Raw genomic sequence first — 17,627 nt, forward strand, 5'->3', positions numbered from 1 at the left:
GACCTCATCATGTAAGTCGAGGACATCGTAGTTGTTCATTTTAACCAAAATGCAGAAAATTTTTTTTAATTTTTTTGGGGGAAGGTTTTAAGGACCACATCATGTAAGTCGAGGACATCGTAGTTGTTCATTTTAACCAAAATGCAGAAATTTTTTTTTTTATTTTTTTGGGGGGAAGGTTTTAAGGACCTCATCATGTAAGTCGAGGACATCGTAGTTGTTCATTTTAACCAAAATGCAGAAATTTTTTTTTATTTTTTTTGGGGGAAGGTTTTAAGGACCTCATCATGTAAGTCGAGGACATCGTAGTTGTTCATTTTAACCAAAATGCAGAAAATTTTTTTTTAATTTTTTTGGGGGAAGGTTTTAAGGACCACATCATGTAAGTCGAGGACATCGTAGTTGTTCATTTTAACCAAAATGCAGAAAATTTTTTTTTAATTTTTTTGGGGGAAGGTTTTAAGGACCACATCATGTAAGTCGAGGACATCGTAGTTGTTCATTTTAACCAAAATGCAGAATTTTTTTTTTAATTTTTTTGGGGGGAAGGTTTTAAGGACCTCATCATGTAAGTCGAGGACATCGTAGTTGTTCATTTTAACCAAAATGCAGAATTTTTTTTTTAATTTTTTTGGGGGGAAGGTTTTAAGGACCTCATCATGTAAGTCGAGGACATCGTAGTTGTTCATTTTAACCAAATGCAGAAAATTTTTTTTTAATTTTTTTGGGGGGAAGGTTTTAAGGACCACATCATGTAAGTCGAGGACATCGTAGTTGTTCATTTTAACCAAAATGCAGAAAATTTTTTTTTAATTTTTTTGGGGGGAAGGTTTTAAGGACCTCATCATGTAAGTCGAGGACATCGTAGTTGTTCATTTTAACCAAAATGCAGAAAATTTTTTTTTATTTTTTTGGGGGGAAGGTTTTAAGGACCACATCATGTAAGTCGAGGACATCGTAGTTGTTCATTTTAACCAAAATGCAGAAAATTTTTTTTTAATTTTTTTGGGGGGAAGGTTTTAAGGACCACATCATGTAAGTCGAGGACATCGTAGTTGTTCATTTTAACCAAAATGCAGAAATTTTTTTTTTAATTTTTTTGGGGGGAAGGTTTTAAGGACCTCATCATGTAAGTCGAGGACATCGTAGTTGTTCATTTTAACCAAAATGCAGAAATTTTTTTTTAATTTTTTGGGGGGAAGTTTTTAAGGACCTCATCATGTAAGTCGAGGACATCGTAGTTGTTCATTTTAACCAAAATGCAGAAAATTTTTTTTTTAATTTTTTTGGGGGGAAGGTTTTAAGGACCACATCATGTAAGTCGAGGACATCGTAGTTGTTCATTTTAACCAAAATGCAGAAATTTTTTTTTTAATTTTTTTTGGGGGAAGGTTTTAAGGACCTCATCATGTAAGTCGAGGACATCGTAGTTGTTCATTTTAACCAAAATGCAGAAATTTTTTTTTTAATTTTTTGGGGGAAGGTTTTAAGGACCACATCATGTAAGTCGAGGACATTGTAGTTGTTCATTTTAAACCAAAATGCAGAAATTTTTTTTTATTTTTTTTTTGGGGGGAAGGTTTTAAGGACCTCATCATGTAAGTCGAGGACATCGTAGTTGTTCATTTTAACCAAAATGCAGAAAATTTTTTTTAATTTTTTTGGGGGGAAGGTTTTAAGGACCACATCATGTAAGTCGAGGACATCGTATTGCCAATTTGAAGTTGGTGTGCACACACAGACAGACAGACAGACACACACCATACCATTTTATTATTAGGATATCAAATTATGACATGCAATGCGACAATTAAAATATAGGGTTAGGGTCTTGGTTAGGGTTATGGTTAGGGTTAGGGTCTTGGTTAGGTTTATTGTTAGGGTTAGGGTTATGGTTAGGGTTAGTTAACATCCACATCTACGAAGTGGTGGAAATTCTATAAAATCTGAAACAACTGAGAGATCTTCGAAGAAAATGTCAGAAATATCTCCATAATTCGTACATTATAAATTGACAATTTTATTTTTATAAATGGGTTTACCATTGGTTACTTTACCTTAAAAATAAAATTAAAAAAAGGTTTCTGAAGGATTTTAATATAATTTTGTTTTTAACTATATTTAATTGGCTTTGTACATTGTAATGACATTTATTTGAAATATTTATCATATGATTTATAATTATTCTATTTATTTTTCTGAAATTAAGGCAGTACTAATGTGATTATAATTTTATTAATCTAGAAATATTTTGACACCACGCAAGTATGCAAGTGTTCCCCTTTTGGGTATTTCATTTATTAAGTGTATGAAATATCTAATAAGGGTAGGGTCCCATTAAGCCTGGGGGCCTTCCATGCCTGTGACATTATATTTATACGATTTTTTATTCATTGATAATTCAGAACCCAAAAAACTGAACAAATTTATTTAGTATCTAGTATGTCCTCCATTAGCTCTAATTACATGTATACGGCCTGGCATGCTATCAATAAGACCTTTTGCGTATTCTATTTTGAGATCATTCCAAATAGATGATATTTCTCAAATAAATGTTCCTTTTTCAAAAATGGACAAAGAGAGAGCAGCTTGAATCCTCGCTGCCTTCGGTATCCGTGCCGGAATTTGGCGGTTACAGCGAGAAGAATAGATGAATCTTAAAGCATCTTCGGCTGACGGAGATGGACTTTCAGCAGGGATTTCCAGCGGACTGTTGGCCGGGACCGGCCTGCAAGAACGACAAGCAGGGCAGTTCCAGGTTATGAGAGAAGCTGAAACGCGCCTGGAAAGTCGAACACACGAAAGGTGAAAGAAACTGTTGGAGCCAGAACAGTATCTACCTTTCTTCCGATCGTTGCTAGTTTTGCACGAAGAGCAAATAGCCATCGTAAGAAAGAAATAGAAAAGAAAGATGGAAAGGTATAAAAAAGAAATAGAAAAGAAAGATGGACAGAAAGAAATGAAATAAAGAAATGGAAGAGATAGAAGGACAAATAAAATGAAAGAAAAAGAAATGATAGATGGAGAAATAAAGTGAAAGAAAAAGATAAGATAGGTTGACAAATATACTGACTATTTGAGTTGTTTTTGACCAATGTGGATTGTTAATATTCTGACCAACAAGGACCACAACCACAATTGCCGACTTCTTAAGCAATGACCTTGCAAAGGCGAAACTAATTTGGTTTTATTTGGTTATATATAAATTAATACCGACTATAACATTTTACAGTAAACTCTCTAGAATCTGGCAATTCTTAAATTTGCCAATTCTGAAATTCGCCATTTTTTATCGATTCTTTCTACTTTTCAATGATATTTGCCAATTCTGAAATTTGCCACAATTTTTGAAAATTCTCTTTATTAATTAAAAAAATTCTTTTTTATTGAAAAAAATAAAAAAAATTTAAAGCAAGCATGGGTCGCACTGTTACTGTTGGAAGCTACACTAGACTTACAATTGCTCAATTTATAAAAATAATAGACTGAAGGGAAAGAAGGGTTCCATAAATGTCGTCCACGTAAAGTTCCGCTGCTTACTAAGAAACACGTCCATGCACGGATAAAATATGCCAAAAAAATTTTACTTAAAGACGACGACTATCTTATTTGGTCGGATGAAACAAAGATAGAAATTTTTGGACACAATTATACAAGCTACGTGTGGCTTAAATCGAAGGATGAATATCGTCCAAAAAATACCATATCAACAGTTAAACATGGAGTTGGTAGTATTATGCTATGGGGGTGTTTTTCTTCTTGGGGCATTGGAGAACTTCATGTGATTGACGGAATATTGAATGCTTCTAAATACTGTGATATTTTGGAAAAAAATCTATTTTCGTGAATTGAGAAATGTGGTATTGCAGGAAATTGGACATTTCAAAAGACAATGATCCAAAGCACACCCCAAAAAAACTCAAAAATGGCTAGAAGAACATTTGATTGATACCCTTGAATGGCCAAGTCAGTCCCCAGATCTTAATCCGAGTGAAAACCTTTGGAAGGAATTAAAAGCCAAAGTATGGGCGCATAATCCAAAAAATATCGCGGAATTAAAATCATTTTGTTTTGAAGAATGGAATAAAATTCCTGTTGAAACTTGTAAAAAGCTTGTTAACAATTATAAAAATCGCTTAAATGCAGTTTTGGAGAATAACGGATACTTTACCTGCTGGAGTGCTGTCGCGAACTGGTTCCGTTCGCTTATCCCATTGTACATCTCTCATACGCTTCTCCGAGTATCCTCATGTTCGACGATGTTCCCATCTCTTCGGCCACCGGGGTCCAACAGGGAGATCCCCTGGGTCCTGTCCTTTTTGCCTTGGGCGTTAACAGTATCGCTCACTCTGTTCGATCCCCAGTTAACATATGGTATCTGGATGACGCAACCATTTGCGGTCCCCCCGACGCTGTTTTCGACGACCTTCGTTCTATCCTCCCTTCCCTCTCGGACATCGGCCTATCTATAAACGCCAATAAATCCGAAATCGTGAACATTGCCTTAAATCCGAGTGACTTCACTGCTTCAATTTCCACGTGCCGAGGCATTCTCTCAGACGTCCGGATTACGGACAAATCAAATCTTACGATTCTCGGTGCCCCCATGGGGCCTTCTGCCCTCGAATGCTCACTCGCTGGAAAAATTTCCCACTTATCCAAAATGATCGACAAGCTTAAAGTCATCGAGCCTCATGTGGCTTTTTTCCTCCTCCGAAACCACTTCTCCGTCCCTAAGATCCTTTACACCCTAAGATGTGCACCCTGCTTTCAAAGAGGCGACCTTCTTTCCGACCTTGACAATATCCTCAGGCTCGGTACGAGCTCTCTTTGCAATCTGGCTTTCGACGATCCAGGCTGGACTCAGGCATCCCTGCCTGTGCGCTGGGGTGGCCTTGGCTTGAGATCCTATTCCGATCTTGCCCTCCCGGCATTCCTATCCGCTCATCACGCTTCTCGTACTCTCTCAGACATCGTTCTTAGAAACCTCCCCGAACGGAAATTGTCTGAAGTTTACTCTGCAGCCCGTGGTCGGTGGGAGGCTCGGTTTGGTTCGTAGCTGCCCAACTCTCAATCTGTACAGCGCCAATGGGACGAAATCTCTTGTCAGGCAATCTTCGAAGGCCTGCTTCCTGTCTCCAATCAACACCGTGTCGCTTGCCTCCGTGCAGGTCGCTGTGAAAGCAGCGGTGTCTGGTTAAAGGCTCTCCCTCTCCCTTCCATCGGGAACCTGTTGGACAAGGAATGCCTAAGAATTGCAATCTCCCTCCGTGTCGGGCTGAAAATCTGCCAGTCGCACAAATGCCGTTGTGGGGGAACTGTTGACGAGTACGGTTTGCATCCCCTCGCTTGCCGGCGGAGTGCCGGTCGTGCCCCCCGTCACAGTGAACTCAACTCAGTCGTACAGAGAGCCCTCGCCTCAGCAGGCATCCCGTCTATCCTTGAACCTGTTGGATTGGATAGAGGGGATGGCAAACGCCCTGACGGCATGTCCACCTTCCCCTACGAGCAGGGGAAATCCCTTATTTGGGATTCTACCTGCTCGGACACGTTCTCGCTGGGAAATCTCGCGCTGTCCGCCGCCAATCCTGGGCACGCTTCCAGGCAGGCCGAGGAGCGAAAGATTCTCAAGTACGGCCACCTGTCCAACTCGCTGCTCTTTACTCCAATTGCCGTGGAGTCCTCCGGGATCTTCGGTCCCAAGACACTCCGCTTCCTTCGCTCGCTCGGTCGACGGATTTCAAGGACTAGTCACGATCCAAGAGAGTTTTCTTGGCTCCTGGAACGTCTGTCGATTGCTGTGATCCGAGGGAACGTCTTCGCCATTCGCGCGGCTGGTCGGGTGTCTCGTGAGGCCTTTAACTAACTTAGCTATCTGTAATTTTTGTCTTGTTTGTATAAATTTGTTGATTTTGTAAAAAAAAAAAAAAAACTTTACAAAGTATTAAGTAATTTGTCCAAGACTAATTATTATTATTATTAGCACTGTCATAGGAACATAATGTAATTTAAACTAATTAAGTTCCCACATGTGCCACATATGAGACTATCTTTTCGGTCATAATTTTCCATGATGTGCGGTTGTATGCTATACTCCTGAGAGTATCTAGGTCGTCTCCATTTTTCAGTTGTCTTTTAACGCGTTGTAGTTCTTTTGAGATTACAATAGGTAATGTATTTCGTGGGCGTCCTCGGGACGCAGATCTTTCGTCCTTTGCGTAATATGATTCCATTGCCCAGTTAGCATAGACATCCTGGTCGAGTCTTAGAATGTGGCCCAATAGGCGCCAACGTGCTTCGGTAATGTCCACACTGACGGGTCTGCTGTTGCAGATATTGTATAGGGTGGAGTTCTTGATTTTCTTTGGCCAGTTGATGCCAATAAGAATTCTTAACTGTCTTCTATGGAATGCATCAAGAGATTTTGATTCAGACTCAGATATTCCCCATGTTCCTCCGTTGTACAAAAGTATGGGTTTAATAAAAGCATTGTATAATTTGGCACGTAAGGCCGTTCCAACCTCGCGGTTTCGTAGCCAAGTGGTCCGCAGTTTGTTAAGTGAACAGTCGATAGCATCTTTCTCCTCATAATGTCTTCACTATCTCCTAAAAGAGTTCCAACTTTTTTCGAGTTTCGCCATTTTTCGTCTGTTCTATTTGCCTCCCGGTTGATTGTTACATATTCGGTTTTTTCTATGTTCACTTTTAAGAACCATTTTTCCAGTGCCTGGGGAGCAATGTTCAGCAGTTCTTCGAGTGTCGACTTATCATGAGACAAAAAGTCTACATCGTCGGCATATATCACTTCAGTTATTGAAGTAGTCTTCACTAGTTTTCTCAGATCTCTTAGTGCCGCTTCAAGATAGACAATGAATAGTACAGGTGATATTGAATCACCTTGGGGCGTTCCAATGCTTGTTTTGAAAGATCTTGATTGTACGGGTCCGATCTTCACCGTTAACTCGGTGTCTATAAGTAGTGCTCGAACCATTCTGATCGAGTCATTGTCAAGAATAGTTTTGAGGATCTCCATTAGCTTGTCTCTGCGGATTGTATCAAATGCCCTGCTCATATCAATGCCCAATATTGTGGTCGCCATTTTAAATTTCTGAGATATGGCACAGATCCATCTATGTCCCCATACTACATCTGCAGTTGATCGCCCAGGCCTGAATCCACTTTGGCTAGCCGACAGATATTCATTAACAGGGTCCTTAATACGTTCCAGTGTTACGAGCGAGAAGATTTTCCTTATTGTGTTCAAGAGTATGATTGGGCGAATGTTGTTAAGAGGACCTTGCGGCTTGTTGGGTTTTTGGAGAGGAATTAGCGTTCCTTTCCCAATAGGCGGTATGGTATTTCCATGGAACATCTCGTTCAGGAGATTTGTGATTATAGTTGAGATCTCCATTGGGGAGTACTTTATCAATTCACCGTTGATGTTGTCTGGACCCGCCGCACGGTTGTTTTTTAATTTTTTTATAGCCTTCAAAACTTCAAGGTGTGTTATTTTGTTGTTTAGATAACGTTCTTCACCCTCATCGAGAGCATCGGCCCTGCCATTGAATAGTATTTCGAAGTGGTCGGCGATTGTATTTACCATTTCGATTGGGTTTCCAATTGTTTTCCCATGTTCATCGTGCACAACCAGTTTTGTTTTCTGTTGTCGTCGGCGTAGTAGTCTGATGGCTGCGTACATTTGCGCACCATCCTTTAAGTCTTCAACTTCTGATATTCGAGAGTTTAATAAAGCTTTCACGTATTTAAGATTTTCCTTCTTGATTGTTCTCGATATTTTCCTACGTTCTCTTTTGAGTTTTTCCTTTGCCTCCTTGTCGTTGGTTTTTTCAATTTTCAGTTGGATGGCTTTTTGTTTTGTTGCCATTTCGGCAACATTTGGATTCAATGGTTGAGTTAGTGACGCAACTCTATTGCACAAAGTCTTAATCACATATGAGGCTACAAAGAGATTTTACTTTGCTATCATTCAATGTCAGAGGACTATCTGACCTATCCAAGCGAAAAATCCTATGCCGGGATCTGAATGCATATGGTGCAACTATCGGATGCTTTCAAGAAACGAAGGTCAAAGGCGGGCTAGATGAGATACACAACGAGTATCGAATCATTCTCCTTCCATCAGAATCACGTCATTATGGGCAGGGGTTTGGCATTCATAAGACCTTTTGGAATTCAATTCACAAATACTACCGTGTGAACGACCGCATATGTGTACTACAACTGAGACAAAAAACTTTGACCAACACGGATCGAATAATCAGCATTATAAATGTCTACGCCCCACAAAGTGGAAGACTGAAGAAGAACATGGATGAACTAGACTCTTTCTATCACATGCTATCAAAGACCTACACGAGTATAAAAACATCCTTCCTTATACTAATTGCCGGTGATTGGAATGCTAAGGCAGGCAAAGGCCGTGGTGAAGAAGTGTTCATGGGCAGACATGGACGGGGGATAAGAAATGCACCAGGTGAAATGCTTGTGAACTTCTGCAGCATATTCAAGCTACTGCTATGCAATACGGTCTTTCCTCATGCGGCACGTCATAAAACCACGTGGACCGGGACTAGAAGAAACAAAAATGGGGAGTACGTCAACATCTATAATCAAATCGATTATATCATCTGTAGACAAGAAGAAAAACATCGATTGCTGGATGCCAGGTCATATGGCGGGGCACTTACACTGAGCGATCACAAAGCCATTGTGGCACGATTGAGACTGAAAAGAATTTTTGGATCGCCTCTTTCAAAAGAAAATGAATCAAACCGAATTAGATACTCAGTGGAAAAACTGATTACATCAGATGTTACCAAGGAAAAATACTCCCAGGCAATCATCGAAAACCTAAATAACAGAAACGGTAAAAGACCCAAACAAAAGCTTGGATATATTAGAAAAACTTATTCACAAAGCTGCAACGGAAACCATTGGACGACTGCATTCAGAACCACTCAAACCCAAGACTAATTAGCATTTGATTTTGTGACTGTTTGTTTAAAATGTCAAAATTTTTTTAAAATAAAATTTTCTTTGGATTATTTTTAAATGTTTTATTATGTAAAAAACTTTGTTTAATTTTTTAGCCTTTGGAAAAAATGAGATAAAAACAGGTATGTTTAAGAAAAGAAAATTTTAATAATTACAAGGAGGACGCAACACTGTAAACATCCTCAGGCTCACTCAATTCGTCCACACTACTATCCAGATGGGTAATGTGGGCTACAAATAAGGGGACAAAGCAAACGTTTGCTGAAGAAATAGTTATCTTCCAAGTCAGAATCGTCATCTTCTGATTCCGAATCCACAAACCTCTTGGGATCCACAGCCAACCAGTTCAACTGGACATTACAAGAGCACATACTCGACTACGAGTGGACACACACTTCCAGCGCCCTGCCACTTTCTTCCTCAACACAATCTGCACTTCATTCACACAGATTCTGTATCGAGAAGAGGACACCACCGAACCCTTCAATGGCAGAAAGAACGCATACAACCCTCCCTCAGACTTTCCTCTACAAATTACGACTTGTATCAATACCGAAACAATAATTGGCTGTCCTCAACTACCACCACTCCCTCGTCCTTAACATTGATTAAACGGACTGCGAAAAACAATTTGAAGTCTGTCTCCGCCCACGTGACCATGGGTTGTAGCCTGGGATTAATAAATATCTTACCATTTTCCATTTCCCTCCATATTAACCCTCCTCCAAAACTCTTTCATTGAGGTAGCAAACTCAACGGGGAAACTTGAAAGTAACAATATGACTACACATTTCTAGGAAAAACTCTGGCACATGCTCGATAGCCGCCTCTACTGCATGTATGACTGACTCATCCTCTTGTTTGCAGAATAATCCCAGCAGTGATTCACTCGTCGTAGATAGTGGGGCAGGAAATGATGATAGCCTATAATTAGAAGAAAAAACAACCTTTTCAAATTTTCCACAATTTTATATTTGATGAGGCAGGATGGATTAGACATATTAGGAATAAGGACTTGAAAAAGATTGAGTATCTCTTCCAAAACCTGCGATGTAAAGAAAGAGAGGACTACCTGAATGTCTTCACTCTCCCTCAACAAATAACAAATACCACACATGGCCATCACTTCGCATTCAAAACGAAATGCAGCTCTGAAATGTAAAAACAATTTAACGGTTTATATCTGAGGGTGACAGTGAAGCATTTAAGAATTGGGAGAACAACTTGAGGATCAGTCAGTGCATCTCGTGTCAGAAGACTTGTGAGTGACGAGGACACAATGTTCTCGTCATTTGCCTGCAGAGGAATGGAAACATATTTGAGGAGTCCAGTCAATATCTCTAAAACACGGTTAGTCCACTACAATCGTCAACTAAGTCGTACACAAAACAGACTTTCTTCATTGGCCACATACATCAAGTGTTGAATAAATACACAGTGGGCCTCCAAATAGATGGCCTGCACACAAAAACTAACAATCACCCCACAACATCAAACCTCTCATAGTCTACCAAATAACCCCAGACATCCAGTAGTCCGTCGGGGTAGTAGGATATGTTGTCGTAGCCCTACAATAATCAAACAACAAAACCTGCAATTCCAATTCGAGAATGTAAACTAGACGGGACTCAAAAAGAAAAGACTCGTCAATGACTTGACTTCTCAAACAATCCAGCAAGAGATTCCACAGTTCTTCGTCAGTCCCCCAGTACTCAACCATGAAGCGAAGTGACTCCGCAATCCATATTGCCAATCCTCCAGGACTGACTAGTCTTAACACATCCTTCATCTCAATACATATCTCTTCAGTCCTCTAAACAGAATATATCCCAACACTACATCCACATCTACTCCATCTGGTGAATATCCCATCAATTTCATCTCCTCCAATATGTCGATAGGAAATGGACAGTGGTAGAACAGTCTCACCACTCCTTCATCACCACACTCCACGGAATAGTCCCCAGGTCTCGCCACCAACCGTTGGAATGCCTCCTTCGCCCGAGCAGACCACTGTCCCCCTTGGAGGAGACAGCAATAGTGAGCAAAGGCATTGAATCGGCAGTATTCCGAGGGCATCATATACATGTCCGACACTACTACAGTGGGAGTCTCCCCCGTATCTACCCACGTGACCTCACATCGTGATTCCCCGACCACCTCCTTCACAATTCCACGTCGGAAACTGCCATCAGATCACAGACTTACCAATAATCTTTTCTTGCGTTGTTTTCCGGAAATATTGTGATCACGTAATCCCCCTCCTTCGGGTGGATACAGTGCTTAAACTTGGAGTACTGACTGTATAAATCTCCATTCATTTCTCTGAACAACCCCAACGAGTCGCATTTATGCACATAAAACAATGACGGACTCTCAACATGACTAATCTCCACCGAAATAGTTCCTTCGAACGACTCCCTCCCAATTTCCGATCTAGTCAATGGCAACGGGGGATAACCTGGACATGGAGTGTCCGTAGAGTCGTTCAGTGAGTGTGTGTATGTGCTATAATGAATAACCAAGCATACATCTTTATTGGGTTGTCCCATTTTCTGTACAATCAAGTGGTTTAACAAATCAAAGTCCATGACAGGCACATCCAAAATGGATAGTTTACAACACTTGATGAGAGTGTTAACCCAAAAGGTATTCCCCGCTCTACTGTCTACAACGAGTGGTCACCTCAACTCAATGTGGGCCACGACTTGTTCTCCTTGGACTAATTGTTCCACGTGACTGTTCACTTGGGTATTCCACTCTGAATTCATATCGCACGGAACAATCCCACTCAAATACACATCCACGGCCTGACTCCACTCACTCAGACACTACCTGTGGCCGAATTGAGGACAGGACAGACGGTAGGACAAAAATGTTCTCCCTCTGAGTTATGTGAGAAGACCCTTCGTCCAGCAGTGTCACGACCAAGTCATTGTCTCGACACTCGTCTATCACAGCACTAGGGAATATTGAAAAGAGTGTGCCGTTTGAATGTCTCTCTCCTCAAAACAGCCACTCGATCACCCACTTGAAAGTGTTCTGGCCTGATCTGCTGTTGCTGGTTAGAAAAGTATTTAAGAATGTCAATGTTGAGTTGCTTGGATTGTTTCTCATACGTTTTTGTGCACGATCCGGAATCGGAGTGGGAAATGATCCGACAGCGGAAATGGGATGCATCGACCACGAAAAGCACCAACATTCGAATATCCCCCGACGACGGGAGACCATCGCACTCAGGGTCATCGAAATAATCAAAAAAATGGGAGCCCCCATGACTGTCCGGACATTGAAATCCCAAACTAAGAAATACTTAAGTCGATTCAACCGGCAAAATCCAAACTGTAGAAATGTCCTACAAGCAGTTCTTCCTTTCTTGTTGAAAGCCAAACTACTGAGGGGGTCAGGAATCGGTAACTGGGCACGACTCATCAAGTTCACAAAGAAATTGCAAAGGGCATACAAACCAGAGTGAGAGTTGTGTATTAGAACATGAGACGAGACAGTCTACCCATAATTGCCCAAACTACCTTCGACACTCCCAGCCGAGCACTGATAAATCCAAACCGAGTCTCATAGTGGGCAAAGTCAGTACAACCGTAATGCACAATATCAGTAGCACTGATCTGCCCGACTAACCCATTTGCAGTGACATCGTCCATTACTGACTATATATTACAGACAAAGACACTCAGTATGGTCGGGGAGGCTGGGTTGTGAGAGGGGAGGTCACTCCGGGGAGATAATACATGCACATTAATCTCCAACTGCCTCAATGTCTTTAAAAATTACCCCCAACTCTACATTCGCCACAAATTTCAGATCATCGAAGATGTTATTCACAAATACGAGGACAAGAGGAGTTCTGTGGTGGCAGAGTGACCGGAGAGTACGGGAGAGGCAACTCAGTTGGGAAACTCTGTCGTCCTGGGTCACTTGGACAGTCTACAGTGGGATGACTGACACTACATGACTCAAGGACTTCATCACGGAGTACTCCACCGCGGAATCGATTACAACTCGGGCAGAAGGGAGACAAAAGTCTTTGAATTGTGATATATGGAAGTTCCAGCGAGAGGAGACCACTATTTTTTGAACCATCGAGTCTCCAATCAAATAAATGAGCATGGCCATGTCGTCAGTCCACGTGGACAACAGGAGGTCGGCCTCCTTTACAACCAAGTAAGCAAAGCGGGCCAAATTGGTTGATTTGTCTTTCAATCGGCGAAATAAGGAGGGGACTGTACAAATCAGAATATCGCATCCTCGGAGGACTTCCAGCTGCCATAATTAATTAAAACTGGACTTGGCTCTCCATGTCGCTCATTCCTCCAGTTAGGGTACAAAGTTTCGCTGAAGACTTATCTAGAATGTTCTCGAATGTTCTTTCGATGTCTTCCACTTTGGACCATTGGTGGGCCATGATTAGCAAAATTGGCTGAAATGTGATTATAATAATTACGCCATGCAAATTTTAAAAAATGCTTTGAGGAGTTTGTTGCCAAATTGGGAAAGTAATTACAATGGGAAGGAACGTTTGTATCCCTACTAGGAAAATTCCAAGGCAGTTGCTTAAAATGGAAATTTTAAATGGTATTAATGCAGCAATAAGGGAGTACATTGATTCGTTGCCTATTGTGGATATTAATGTTATCACGGACATCATATATGCAGGACAGTGCACTTATGAGAACCTTACCAAGAGGGATAGTATTAAAAGTAATTGGGAAGACAACATGAAAGGCAAACTTACCAAACTTAAAGAGCAACTTGAGCAAATTCGAATGGCTAGTCAAATGAAAGGGAAGAATCAGTTTGACGAAGATACACGCAATACCTTTTGTGCTTATGGGTTTAAGAAGTCAAAGAAGGGAGAATTCGAAAGAGTTATTTCCGTTGTGTGTGACCAAATCAAGATTATTGAGAAAAAGTTGAGAATTTATGAATCGAGAAAAGGATTTAGAAAGGCAAATTGGTGTTTCGAACTTAATAGAAGGCGATTCTATAGAAATATTAGTGGAGATAACAAGAAGGGGATGATTAATTTCGACGAAGATGAGTGCCTTTCTTTTTGGACTAGTATTTTGGATAAGGTTGAGCGAAGGGAGAAGAATTTTCTGGGTAGCAAAAAAGTAACTGGATCTGAGAATTCTTATGCTAATTTTACGGAAGAGGCAATTATTGATACTATCAAGATGCTTCCAAATTGGAAAGCGTCTGGTTGTGATGGAGTGTACAACTTTTTTATCAAAAACTTTACTTCAATCCATGAACACCCTTGTGCCGAAATTCAAAAGATTATTAATGATGAATATTTACCTGAGGAGTGGTTTTACACTGGGGTGACCTATCTCATTCCAAAAGTGGATGTATGTAATTCCCCAAAGGATTTAAGGCTGATCACGTGCATGCTGAATCTATATAAATTATTGACAAAATGTGTGAACAGGAAATTGTCAGAATATGTTGATTCATATGATTTAATAACTGAAAATCAGCTGGGAACAAGGAGAATGTGTCAAGGGGCAAAAGAACAAGCTATTGTCATTCAATGTTTAAATCAAAAAAATGGAAACAATTTATGTTCTACGTGGATTGATGTTAAAAAAGCCTTTGATTCGGTCGATCATGAATTTTTGGGCCAAGTATTGCAAAATTCTGGTCTCCCCTTCTGGATTATTAGATTTATTAATAATCTTATCACAAAATGGAAGATAAGGCTTAACTTAAACAATAATACTCTGGGAGAAATTAAAATAAAGCGAGGAATTCTACAGGGAGATTCTCTTTCACCGCAGATCTTTGGTTTGTTAATGGACCCTCTAAGTCGATTGCTGAATGGAAAGTTTCCGAAAATAACGATGGGGACTCCAGGAAATGGGGAACCCACTTATGCAAATAATCACCTCCTCTTTATTGATGATATAAAACTGTTCTCTCACCATAGTGATTCTATGGTTATGATGATGGAAGAAGTGGATTTGTTTTTTGATGCAGCTGGGCTGGAGAGAAATTTTGAGAAATCCGCAACAAATGTGAAGTTATTATCTGGCAAAGCCCGGTTCCTTGATGGATTGGATGGATATCAATATTTGGGAGTCCTTGAGGATAAGAACAGTAATGTCCTTAAAGAAGAAATTATGAATAAAATCAATAAAGAAGTATCTACGAGTATTGAAAATTTGACAAAAACTGATTTAAACTCAGTTAACCTGTTTAAAGGGATAAATGAATATGCACTCTCACTTTATAACTATTACATTGGATTGACTGATGTGGAGCCTGGAGAATTTGAGCAGATTGATAAGAATATTCGCCGAATTCTTATGGACAGACGTATACATTTCCAACACACAAACAAAGAAAGATTGTATCTACCAAGAAATAAATTTGGAAGAGGCCTGGAGTCTGTCAGTAATAAAGCTGAACGGATGCTTCTCCAATTTTATAATGACTTAGAACATAAGACAAATTACTGCCTGAGAAGAGAAGGAATTCTACGGGTCATTAATTCAAAGAAAACCCACATGGCCACTATCGTAGAATTCATTTCCAGAAAGTACAACATTGAGATTGCAAAGGATTTGACAATGTCGACATTGATGAAAATACAGCATGAATATCTGCTTAAAGAAATTGAAAAGAAGCAGATTCACTCTATCTTATTTAAATGTCTAAAAGACACGGAAGTAAATGTTTGTGAATCTTCTGGATGGTTGGTTAATGGAAATCATTCCCCCATGACTGAAGGGAGACTGTGTCTACTTCAGGACCGCAACATGTTTTTTGATAATGGAGAAAATAAGTGCACGCATTGTAACTCGGCAAGAAAAACAGTTGATCACCTTGCAACTATGTGCGGGAGAATGCTGAATAGCTCATATCTTAGACGGCATAACGAAGTAGTCAGATGTATTCACTTACATCTCTGTCGTAAATATGGAATAAGAAAAACTAAGAGACTAAAGACACACTCAGTTCAATCTGTTGTTAGCAATGAATTTGTGGAGATTCGTGTGGATACTACGATTAGTACGGATACAGCTGTGGCGAATAACAAACCTGATATATTTGTCCATGACAAAGTGAGGAATACAATCACCCTTATCGAAGTGGGGGTTACTTCGCAAAATTGCCTAAAGCAGGTCGAAGTTGAGAAGTTCCACAAATATGACTTATTGGCAAATGAACTTGAAGCAATTCATCACGCAAAAGTAAAAGTAATAATCCCTGTTATAATGACCTGGGATGGAATTGTCTCAAGATTTTTCAAGGGTCATCTTGATGTCCTCAAGCTGGAAGAAAGAGTGAGAGCATATATTCAGACAGTGGTTCTGAGGAAGACATTGGAGAGCATGCAGGCTGAAGAGAGGCATGGTATATCGATACCTAGTGAGGAGAAAGCTGAAACGGAATGTCAACCAAGGGCAGCCTCAGAATGTGGAGTGTGCTTCGACGAGAACACACCCATACGGTCACTGGATTATGGGCCCAAAAAGAGAAGATTAAGCTAATTAATTAATTACTTTAACATGGATTTTTTTAGTTAAAATTAATTTGTAGATTCATATATGCATTGTGTGAGTTGTTGTGGTGTGTGCATGTACGTTTCCAAGCAGTTAAGGAAAACGAAACCTACGGGCCTTCCTGCAAATAAAAAGAACTTAAAAAAGACAGGACCGTCGCCTATGGGACCTCACAATGCCACAAGAGCTAATGGTGTTAAAGAAGATCTTGTTGGTGATGCTGCCAAAATTAACTTGCATTCTCTTTCTGCGATCATCGGAAATGTCAATGGTGTCTCTGAAGGCGAATGGGTGTCTCAGATTGCCCTTGCCGCGAAGCAAAGACTTGGAAGGATGCCAAGAGGTGGTTGGAACCTTGTCCTGGAGAAGTTCAATGAGAAGTACTCGGCAAAGTGCTCTAGTTTATGCCAACTAAAGAGCATGGCTAGACGGAATAACAATGTGCAAGGGAGATGCGACTCTTCCAGAGTGCAAGATGATGTGGACGTAGAAATTTCCAGTTTCAGAAATTGCCTAGAGGAACTCAAATTCCAATTGGGAAAGTTCAGTCTATTCAGAGAGACTCTCGAAAGCCAACTCCAAAGGTGCATCGAAGGATGGTAAAAACTGATATCCTGGCTGGATTAAATTCTGCAATTTATCATATTACAAAAGATGATCCGCCCCAAGATATTAATCAAATTACCGATATTCTATATGCTGCACAGTGTGCTTATTTGGCCTTAACTACGAGAGCCAGACCACAGAGCACATGGTTGGAAAACACGGAAAGAAAAATCTCTAAATTGGCAGATGAAATTGACACAGTTCGTTCCTTCTCCAAACAAACCTTGCCTCAGGCAGAAAAGCAAAAGGCAATGGATGTTCTCTGCCGCTACGGATATAAGAAGTCTAAGAAGGGGGAGCTAACCAGAATTGAGACTCTATTGAATGATCTAATTAGAATCAAAAAGAAACAGATATCTATCCATTCCTCGAGGAAAAATTTCCGGAAAGACCGCAGAAGATTTTATCGAAACTTATCTTCGAGCAACGAAGCCACCCTGTATGGGTTTGGTGATGGTGAGTGCTTATCATTTTGGGAAG

The 17,627-nt window shown here is 40.3% G+C and overlaps 3 protein-coding genes across 3 annotated transcripts; all 3 read left to right on the plus strand.

Annotated features, from left to right (window-relative positions):
• The first annotated feature begins 4,249 nt into the window (after positions 1-4,249).
• LOC115228023 lies at positions 4,250-5,059 on the plus strand. Its single transcript, XM_029798694.1, has one exon. The coding sequence runs from the start codon at positions 4,250-4,252 to the stop codon at positions 5,057-5,059; it is 810 nt and encodes a 269-aa protein (XP_029654554.1).
• A 2,894-nt stretch (positions 5,060-7,953) lies between these two features.
• On the plus strand, positions 7,954-8,994 carry LOC115228024 (craniofacial development protein 2-like). The gene has a single exon (XM_029798696.1). The coding sequence runs from the start codon at positions 7,954-7,956 to the stop codon at positions 8,992-8,994; it is 1,041 nt and encodes a 346-aa protein (XP_029654556.1).
• Positions 8,995-13,592: 4,598 nt separating this feature from the next.
• LOC115228025 lies at positions 13,593-16,529 on the plus strand. Its single transcript, XM_029798697.1, has one exon. The coding sequence runs from the start codon at positions 13,593-13,595 to the stop codon at positions 16,527-16,529; it is 2,937 nt and encodes a 978-aa protein (XP_029654557.1).
• The last annotated feature ends 1,098 nt before the right edge of the window (positions 16,530-17,627 follow it).

This window comes from Octopus sinensis, unplaced genomic scaffold, assembly GCF_006345805.1.
Source record: "Octopus sinensis unplaced genomic scaffold, ASM634580v1 Contig09189, whole genome shotgun sequence".
In the NCBI taxonomy this organism is placed as follows: Eukaryota; Metazoa; Mollusca; class Cephalopoda; order Octopoda; family Octopodidae; genus Octopus; species Octopus sinensis.

Bases quoted from the DNA above. Each gene is read 5' to 3' on its own strand.
- LOC115228023 (XM_029798694.1), top strand. From the start codon at position 4,250: ATGTTCGACGATGTTCCCATCTCTTCGGCCACCGGGGTCCAACAGGGA.
- LOC115228024 (XM_029798696.1), top strand. From the start codon at position 7,954: ATGAGGCTACAAAGAGATTTTACTTTGCTATCATTCAATGTCAGAGGA.
- LOC115228025 (XM_029798697.1), top strand. From the start codon at position 13,593: ATGGAAATTTTAAATGGTATTAATGCAGCAATAAGGGAGTACATTGAT.